The sequence below is a fragment of the Anolis sagrei genome, chromosome 4 (assembly GCF_037176765.1).
Source record: "Anolis sagrei isolate rAnoSag1 chromosome 4, rAnoSag1.mat, whole genome shotgun sequence".
Taxonomy (NCBI): domain Eukaryota; kingdom Metazoa; phylum Chordata; class Lepidosauria; order Squamata; family Dactyloidae; genus Anolis; species Anolis sagrei.
This window is the reverse complement of record NC_090024.1, coordinates 172,488,323-172,498,690: the sequence shown is the minus strand read 5'-3', so window position 1 is coordinate 172,498,690 and position 10,368 is coordinate 172,488,323. Positions and strand designations below refer to the sequence as shown.

The 10,368-nt window shown below is 43.2% G+C and overlaps 1 protein-coding gene across 1 annotated transcript in view; it reads right to left on the bottom strand.

Annotated features, from left to right (window-relative positions):
- Nucleotides 1–798: 798 nt before the first annotated feature.
- The window catches only part of CDCP2 (CUB domain containing protein 2), a 31,195-nt gene continuing 21,625 nt past the window's right edge, over nucleotides 799–10,368 (bottom strand). Inside the window, exons 5-6 of the mRNA XM_067467876.1 lie at nucleotides 8,263–8,374; nucleotides 799–2,716 (exon numbers count right to left, since the gene is read on the bottom strand). Of these exons, the coding sequence (XP_067323977.1) occupies nucleotides 8,294–8,374 (81 nt within the window). The 3' untranslated portion in view covers nucleotides 799–2,716; nucleotides 8,263–8,293. The remainder of the gene's footprint in view (nucleotides 2,717–8,262; nucleotides 8,375–10,368) is intronic.

Below are 10,368 nucleotides of genomic sequence, written 5' to 3'. Positions count from 1 at the left end.
GTAGATGCCTCCTAGGTCACATGGCTGGCATGACTCCATGGAGTGCTGTTACCTTCCTGCCAAAGCAGTACCTATTGAGCTACTCACATTTACATGTTTTCAAACTGCTAAGTTGGCAGAAGCTGGGGCTAACAGCAGGAGCTGGCCCCGTCTGCAGATTAGAACCATCGACCTTCTGGTCAGCAAGTTCTGCAGCTTAGTAGTTTAATCTGCTGTGCTACTATGGCCTCATATACATATATATACATATATATCTATATATATCTCTCTCCTTTTAAATTTGGAAAGTGCAGTATGCTTCTTATGGTGCATCTTATGTTACCAAATTGTATGAGTGTGAAAAGCAGCACTTGTTAATATTTCCCAACTATTAACTTTACAGGTATCTGCTCTCTTATCCTTTCATAGAATCATAGAATCATAGAATCAAAGAGTTGGAAGAGACCTCATGGGCCATCCAGTCCAACCCCCTGCCAAGAAGCAGGAATATTGCATTCAAATCACCCCTGACAAATGGCCATCCAGCCTCTGCTTAAAAGCTTCCAAAGAAGGAGCCTCCACCACACTCCGGGGCAGAGAGTTCCACTGCTGAACGGCTCTCACAGTCAGGAAGTTCTTCCTAATGTTCAGATGGAATCTCCTCTCTTGTAGTTTGAAGCCATTGTTCCGCGTCCTAGTCTCCAAGGAAGCAGAAAACAAGCTTGCTCCCTCCTCCCTGTGGCTTCCTCTCACATATTTATACATGGCTATCATATCTCCTCTCAGCCTTCTCTTCTTCAGGCTAAACATGCCCAGTTCCCTAAGCCGCTCCTCATAGGGCTTGTTCTCCAGACCCTTGATCATTTTAGTCGCCCTCCTCTGGACAGATTCCAGCTTGTCAATATCTCTCTTGAATTGTGGTGCCCAGAATTGGACACAATATTCCAGATGTGGTCTAACCAAAGCAGAATAGAGGGGTAGCATTACTTCCTTAGATCTAGACACTATGCTCCTATTGATGCAGGTCAAAATCCCACTGGCTTTTTTTGCCGCCACATCACATTGTTGGCTCATGTTTAACTTGTTGTCCACGAGGACTCCAAGATCTTTTTCACACGTACTGTGAAAAAGTACTTTGCATCTGACCATTCTATTGTAGCAAAGAGTACTTCTTTCTACCCTTATTATATTACACTACCAAGACGCAATTTATATATTTTAACTGTCTTGGCATCATCCTGTGGAATTCTGGGATTTGCAGTTTGGGAAAGGGCATTTAGGATCCTCAGTCAGGAAGTCCATTGGCCTCACTAAACTACAAATCCCAGAATTCCACAGGATGCAGCCATAACAGTTAAAGTGGAGTAACCTTGTTTTAATAGTGCAGTTTGGCTGTCTTGTGATACGAGAATCCAGTAAATATTAACCAAAGTGCCATCAGATGTGAATTAATTCCAGTTTCAGACAAAAACATTGCCCCTTTTGCCATCTTGACCCATGCTAACTTCTTTCAAATGTTGCGAAACCTCCATCTTATTCCATTCTGGCACGCGTTTCCTAATATGCCCAGACATTTTGACATGCATAAGCACTTGCATTAGCTGGTACATACTCATAGCTTGCAAAGCTCTTTGAAGGTCTCTCGGATAGGAGGCCCCTTCTAAATGCAGAATGACATTTCTGCTATTAGCCTCCTAAGTCAGGGTGGTGAGGTGAATTACTGTCGATTAGCCTGACGATATTACAGTGGCATTTCAGCGGCGGGAGAAGAGGTTGATAAAGCTCCTTTGGGGGTTAAGAATATGAGGCCTGTATTCATTAGCAGAGAAGGGGGCTTTCGAGAAGAGGACATGAGAGGGGCATGCGGCGTGTTGAAGGACGGGGAGAAAGCAGCTTCCAGATCCTACTGACAGAAGTCAAATGCCCCAGGGCAGGAAGCAAAGCCGACAAATGACCAAGCAGGGAAAGAGTGCAAAGGGACTATTTCTTAACAAGGGAGGCAGCCAATAAAGGAGCAGAACAGATCACTTCTAGCCGGTAATCTCAGACGCAGGCAAGGAACATAGGCCAGAGCAAGCAGGACAAGCACTTACAAGGAGGAAACATGACAGGATGCAAACACTCGGATGAAAAGGAGGCCAGAGTTACATGGTCTGCTCTTGTCCTGAAATGCTACTCGTGGTTAAAATTACATTAATCACTGTGCCTTTGGTCAGAGCACCTGGCGGGGAGGTCATAGATGGACAGGAACAGATCTGGAGAGCAAATTGCTCTGTTGACACAGGAGGAGCTGCGCTGTGGGGAGATGCGGGTTATCATCATGGGGAAATGAGAAGAGGTCTTCCTCGATTAATCTGAGTGTCTCCATATCAAGGAGTTTATATTTGCAGTTTAAACGCCATGTATGTGTAGCAGTTCAGCTAACTGGCAATTTAGTTCTTGTTCCTTTAGAGTTGCACATTTGAAAGAGTGTACCGAGGTCAGTGACTTTCTTCAGCCAACCTGCTGCGGATATAATGAAAATCAGCTCCAGCTCCTGCTTAGGGGGAACTTTGGTTTCTGAGACTGAGATAAGCCTTTTATTCTGAAGCAGAAGTTGGAGCCTGCTTGTAGGCAGCCTGTTTCTTATAAAGATAGTGTCGGACAACTGCGGAAGAGCAGCAGGCTGCCTGAAGGGACACACCCATCCATTGCATCCAGGCTTGCCAGGCATTGTCAGTGGTGAAAATCAGGAACACTATAAAATAAAATGCAAATTGGAACATGCATAATTAAATAATTTGCATAATATGTACATTAGATGAGTTTGAGAGTCTAGAATAGTGGTTCCCAAACTGTTGTCCATGGACCTCCTGTGGTCCGCAAGAACTAAAATATAGTCCGCAGCCTCACAGTTGCTACACCATTGTTAAGGCTTATTAAATATGGTTTTCTGTGGGTGAGCAGATGGCGACTACTGGATGGCATATGTTCCGTATTAGAAACTAGAGCTGCAATTTTTTGAATCAGCACCCCAAATAACCAAACCAAATCTAGAGTAGACCAAAAATAGTCAGCGTGCCAGAAGAAGCAAAAACTACCAACATTGAAGTGAAGTTCCTACGCCATCAACTCTGCTGTACTGGCCACGTTGTCTGAATGACCGATCAACATCTCCCAAAGCAGTTACTATACTCCCAACACAAGAACAGAAAACAGAATGTTGGTGGACAGGAAAAGAGATTTAAAGATGGACTTAAAGCTAACCTTAAAAACTGTGGCATAGACACCAAGAACTGGGAAGCCCTGGCTCTTGGGTGCTGTGACCAGCATTGCTGCAGAATTTGAAGAGGCAGGAATGGAGGGTGAAAGGGAGAAACATGCCAAGAGGAAGGCACGTCAGACCAACTCTGACTAGGACCGCCTTTAACCTGGAAACTGATGTCCTCATGTGGAAGAACATGCAGGTCAAGAATAGGGCTCTACAGTCACCTGTGGACCCACCGGCAATACACTACATTTGGAGGGCCATCAACCTTGGAGTACGAGGGATCACCTAAGTAAGTAAGTCTGAATCAGCACTCCCAGTTTTTGGTCTAAAGTTGACCAAAAACTGATTCATAACCCTTTTGGTACTAATGTTGGAGAGTTGTCCCTGGTCAAAGTGGGTCCTAGTCAAGTGGTCCCTGGTAAAAAAAAAAAAGGTTGGGAACCACTGGTCTAGAATTTGACAAAGTGAAGTTCAGGTCCATTGACTAGTTCTGACCATTAATTGCCTTCATGGCCTGCAACCAAGAATTCTGAAGCAGCTCTGAAGGGCATGTAAGGAGTTAAATTTGTAATCTGAGGCTCTTCCCAGTGGGACGGAGAGTCCCGTCCTCTCAAGCCCCACAAAAAGGGAGCCTCCCTCCGCCCCAGTTACCTGGTAGAATTAAAGGTGAATTCACATCCCAGACTGGGGCGTGGGACATTTTATGTAAATACTAGCTGTACCCGCCACATGTTGCTGTGGCCAAACTTCCCTCTTTCTTTCTTTCTTTCTTTCTTTCTTTCTTTCTTTCTTTCTTTCTTTCTTTCTTTCTTTCTTTCTTTCATGTCCTTCCTGCCTGCCTGCCTGCCTGCCTGCCTGCCTGCCTGCCTGCCTGCCTGCCTTCCTTCCTTCCTTCCTTCCTTCCTTCCTTCCTTCCTTCCTTCCTTCCTTCCTCCCTCCCGCCCTCCCTCCCTCCCTCCCTCCCTCCCTCCTTCCTTCCTTCCTTCCTTCCTTCCTTCCTTCCTTCCTTCCTTCCTTCCTTCCTTCCTTCCTTCCTTCTTTACCTCTTTCCTTCCTTCCCCTCCCCTTTTCTTTCTCTCCTTTCTTTTTTCTCTACCTATTATTGGACTGCAACGCCCAGTAGTCCTCCTGATTGATCTATCTACCTACTATCTATCTCTATCTAATCTATATATCTTATCTATCTGGAGGATTGGAAATATTTACGTATGGGATGCTCTCAAAGAAATCAAAGGAGAAGCAAGCTTGCAGCTTGGAAGCAGTGCATTTGGAGCATCCCCCTCCCCTGAAGGGCCTAGTCTAGGGGATGCTGGGAGCTGTTGTTTTCATGCATGCACTGTATCATCATTGAGCTTTTTGTGGTTTTTAAGTCCTTTCTGCTGTTTTTTGGGAGGGGTTTATGAGTAATCTTAACTTGTTGGTCTTTTAAGGATGTAGTGTCCAAATTTCATGTCAATTCATCCAGTGGTTTTTGAGTTATGTTAATCCCACAAACGAACATTACATTTTTATTTATATAGAGGGGGCTGTCCTCTAAAATCCGGAACACCCAGCGAGGCTGATTACATCTGTTTCAATCATCATCATTGTATCATCATCATCATCATCATCATCATCATCCTTTCCTTGAAGAGATGAAGGGTGCATGTACCCCATAGAATTAATGCAGTTCATCACCACTTTATCTGCCATGTCTTGATAATACGGATTATATAGGATTAATAACTTGGTGAGGCCCACAGCACAGTGAAGGCTAAAGAGCTTGAAAAACTACAGCTCCTATGATTCCATAGCATTGAGCCATGGCAGCGAAAGTGGTGTCAAACTTTATTAATTTTAAAGGGGAAAAATCATGATTTTTTTCATAACCCCGAGGACTCCAAACATGGAGCAGGAATTTCAGCAGGTGTTGCTTGCTACTTGGTTGCATGACAAGCAACACTTGCCAAAATTCCCTCTTCTATAGAACCATGATCAGCAGTGGAGCCCTTTCGAGATTGCAGCCTGGCAACCTTAACTGATAGACTCTCATGCAGCCCAGGGGATATATGCATCATCCATGTTAGCACATTATAGAAAGTACTGTTGCCACTGTTTTTCGCATATTGTCCCATCAATTTTCTCCTCAGGAGGCAGCAATTAGCATCCAAGGGAGGAGCCCATTGAAGCTGGGCAGAGTGCCTGGAAAAGTGGGGATTAATGCAGGACTGTCATCACTGCAATCGCTATGATATTGAGAGAGAACTGTTACTCCCATTTCATTTTCAGGATGCGCACGCCTCTTACACAGGCAAAATGGCATCTGTGACAAGATTACATGACACTGATGAATGTACTTTTTGTCCTGGCAAATAATACGTGTGAAACTGGACTGCAAGCATGTGTCAATGAGATTACACAACCAGTAAGTATTGACCAACACATTATCATGCGGCTATATATTTGCACCCACGAAGAAGGTTAATTATATCTCTTAAGTTGTCTCAATGGTCAGCCATTGTTACTAGTCCCAAGCTGACAGTTATATACGTAGCAATTAGCAAACATAAAGGACCGAGGAAGGTGGGGGAGAGCGGGCCTTCTCTCCAAAGTGTGGCCCAACACACAGAAATGTTTCCTTAATGGAGCTTAACATAGTTGGCAAATATTTCACTCATAAATTTTTCATTTATCAATGTACTGCTCCAACAAACATTGACTCTGTCAAGACCCTGATAACAAAGCCTTTCTTTATGAAGAGTAAAGTGCAGATTGCAGTTTTAAAAGTAGGAGTCTTTTATCTTCACAAGTGCGTAGTATATCTATGCAAAGTTTGAGTTATGTTATATTACCCTTGCCCCTGCAGTGTTGTTTCAACAGTCTTATTTTATTCAGTCTAGACTTCTTTTTTAGTATATAGAATTTTGAAAAACATGCACCCAAAAAACTTGAATACTTTCCATATTTGATATTTGGGGGCATTATTATATGTCATAGCATCTCTATGAAATTCTGTTTTAAATATATTTAAAATTGCATTTTATTTTAGTGGCATAATTTCAGGTGACAGATTATACAGATTACTAGTAAGACAAACAAAAGGAGGTGGAAGTAGGGAAAGAATGAAAAACCTAAATAAATCCCAATGGGATTTTGGCCTGCATATATAGGAGTCTAGTGTCTAGATGCAGGGAAGTCATGTTACCCCTCTATTCTGCCTTGGTCAGATCACACCTGGAATACTGTGTCCAATTCTGGGCACCACAATTTAAGGGAGATGTTGACAAGCCGGAATGTGTCCAGAGAAGAGTGACTGAAATGATCAAGGGTCTGGAGAACAAGCCCCATGAGGAGTGGCTTAAAGAGCTGGGCATGTTTAGTCAGAAGAAGAGAAGGCTGAGAGGAGACATAAGAGCCATGTATAAATATGTGAGGGGAAGTTATAGGGAGAAGGGAGCAAGCTTGTTTTCTTGTGGCCTGGAGACTAGGACACAATGGAGCAATGGCTTCAAACTACAGGAAAGGAGATTCCACCTGAACATGAGGAAGAACTTACTGACTGTGAGAGCTGTTCAGCAGTGGAACGCTCTGCCCTGGAGTGTGGTGGAGGCTCCTTCTTTGGAGGCTTTTAAGCAGAAGCTGGATGGCCATCTGTTGGGGGTGCTTTGAAAGTGATTTTCCTGCTTCTATGTAGGGGGTTGGATTGGATGGTCGACGAGGTCTCTTCCAACTCTAGGATTCTATGATTCTTTGATTCTAATTTGCATAGGAAATAAGTTTTAACTGAAATGTAGACAAAGCAGTCAGGCTAATTACTCAAGTCCTGTCAATACATGCTGTAAAATCGAGAATATATTGCCGGGGGGGGGGGGGGGGGGAGAGAGAAACTCTGCAGAGTGGAACTGGATTTCTTTAATCCACATTCTGATCCAGATTATGTGGCAGTGTAGAAGGAGCCAGATAAGTCTTGATTTACATCTGGGATTCCTTCCTGGAGTTGCATTGTAACTTGAGACTGACATAAATGGGGGAGCCAGTTCCATAGGAAATCATGGGAGGCCAAGTGTGTGTGAGTGGGTGCGCATTCTGAAAAAGCTAGAGATGTTATTCAACTCACCACTAATAAATCACCATTAGACAGTCATTCTTCTTCAGAGGTAGGAAAAGCAGTCCTTCTCTTTACAGCAGTGGTTCCCAACCTTTTTTTGAACAGGGACCACTTTGACCAGGGACCACTGTGATCAGGGACCACTCTCCAACATTAGTACAAAAGGTTATTAATCGGTTTTTGGTCAACTTTAGGTTTGGTTTGGTTATTTGGGGTGCTGATTCAGAAAATTGTATTGGCTAGACTACATCAGCTCTGGTTTCTGATACAGAACATATGCCATCCAGTAGTTACCATCCGCTTGCCCACAAAAAAACATATTTAATAATCTAGAGCTGATGTGGTAGTAGTAATCTTTTGTGGGTAGTCAGCCTCTCCCCTCCTGGCATCCTTGTTGCCTCAGCACTATAAGAGAGTTTTGTTAGACTAGTTGTTCTAGTTGCCACATGGTTTTGAGGCAATGGTGTAGTAATGGTGAGGCCACAGGCCATATTTTTATTGTTGGGGGCCACACGTGGTCCACGGACCACAGGTTGGAAACCACTGCTTTACAGACTTGTAAAGTGAAGAAAGCTGATTCCAGTTGTTTACCATCCTCATAAAAAGTTGGGAAGCCTCTTCATATGAAAACACCAAGATTTAAGTTTCTTCCTTCCATTTCCCAGTTTTGAGAAGGTGAAAGAAACTCCTTTGTCCAAATGATGGCAAGACTTTTGTTTCTTCCTTCTTTGCATGCTCCTCCTAAGCAGGCAGTGGAAATGCCTCATTTCCAGCAACTCTAAGGAGTTTGACTACCTTGTGTAACTCCTTAGAGTTGCTGGAAATGAGACATTTCCATTGCCTGCTTAGGAGGAACATGCAAAGAAGGAAGAAACACAAATTGCAACGACAGCAGGAGAAGAGTCTTTGCATTGGACTTATAACATGATGACACTCTTTGACAGACCTTTTACATTGGTGAGGTGGCTGTCTCTTGTTCAGCTTCTGCCTTGGTAGGTGTCACATGCAACTCCTGGAACGATTCCATCAGCGCTGCCTCCGGAAAATCCTGCAAATCTCTTGGGTAGACAAGCAGACAAATGTCAGCGTGCAAGAAGAAGCAAAGACCACCAGCACTGAAGCGATGGTCCTCTGCCATCAACTCTGCTGGACCAGCCACATTGTCTGGATACCTGACCACCATCTCCCAAAGCAGTTGCAGTACTCCGAACTCAAGAACGGAAAACAGAATGTTGGAGGACAGGAAAAGAGATTTAAAGATGGGCTCAAACCTTAAAAACTCTGGCATAGATAGCAAGAAATGGGAAGCCCTGGCCCTTGAGCGCTCCAGCTGGAGGTCAGCTGTGACCAGCAGTGCTGTAGAATTTGAAGAGGCGCGAATGGAAGGTGAAAGGGAGAAACATGCCAAGAGGAAGGTGCGTCAAGCCAACCCCGACTGGGACCACCTTCAACCTGGAAACCAATGCCCTCACTGCAGGAGAAGATGCAGATCAAGAATAGGGCTCCACAGTCACCTACGGACCCACCACCAGTACACTGATCCTGGAAGACAATTCTACTCGAACAATGAGGGATCGTCTAAGCAAGTAAGTAAATAAAGTAAGCCTTGGCAATCAATTGCTCAACTACTGTGTTTCACTTTTCTCAACAATTTCAAGATGTTGGGAAGGTGGACAGGGAAGAGCCTGAGCATGATATGAGAAAAAGAAGGCAAATGAGCCAATGAAACTAGTACACTTAATGCACATACCTATCCCATCCTCAGCCCTGTTGGGAAACACTTTTGTTTTGCTCACTTAAGGCCACTATCACTGTAGAAGTTGTAGTGTCTATTACTGAGTCAGATAGGTTTGACCCTTCTGTGCCTGTCTAATTTATGCCTAGGCTGGAGTAGCTTCCTCCTGACATTTTTCCTTCTATGTGTGCTCTCAAACAGAAATGGTTGTTTCTGTGGAAATCTTTAGTATACACAGAGGGGAAAGAGGATCGTATTTAGAAACTATTATCTGAGATTTTATCTTCCTTGGAATAGGAGATAAATTAAAGGAGAATATTTTTCTTTAAATACTTTCCACTCTGGAGCCCAAAGCCATATTTGGACACAATGTTTATTTTAAGATGTTTCCACATCATAGGAAGAAAATAATCTTTGGAGAAAGGCTGAAAATGACCATGAGGTGGCTTTACAAGCTAAACCTTGAGAATTCAGAGGATGCCAGCTATTCCATGTAACCTTACATGGAGATGCCGGTCTCATACTCTACAAAATAAAAGTAAACCCTTGCGGTGTGGTATGTTATTCTGTATAAGTAAATGAAAAAGTCAGGATGGTCCAGTGATTTGAATGTTGGACTACGACTTGGGAAATTAAGATTTCAAACTGACAAGAGCCATAGATAATTGTAGGGTGACTTGGGCAACTCACTTGTTTTCAGCTTCAGAGGAAGGCAAGGGTAAACCCTCCCCACCTGAATGAATTTTGTTAGGAAAACCCCATGAGAGGTTCACTTTAGTGCTGTCATAAGAAGCAAAGTAGACATGCAACAACAGCAAAAAGAGGGAAGCAGAACAAGCATTCCTCTACACTGACCATTTAATGCAATTTCAAACCAATATTGAAGAAATTGGTTTTTCTGTGCAGATGATTCCATAGGAAATCCTGGAACCAGTTTGTGGCCTGGATGGTGATTATACAAACCACAAAGTTTTATGCACATTAAGGATTTTCTTTCATATGCCTTTGTGGTAGTTTGTCTGGTAACCACAGTTTTGAAGCTAGCTTTGAACAACATTAAATGATCAGTGTAGATTGAGCCTCCTTCCCATACAGCCATCTTGTAAATACCAGATAAAAGGATAAAACCAGTCAACACACATTTTGGTGTCTCAGATGTTATATCTGTTTCTGGGTCTATTTTATCAGCTCTAGATTTTGAGATACAGAACGCATGCCATATACCAGTCTGCTCAATCTGCTCACCCCTAATAATAATAATAATAATAATAATAATAATAATATACTTTATTTATATTCCGTTCTATCTCCCCGAGG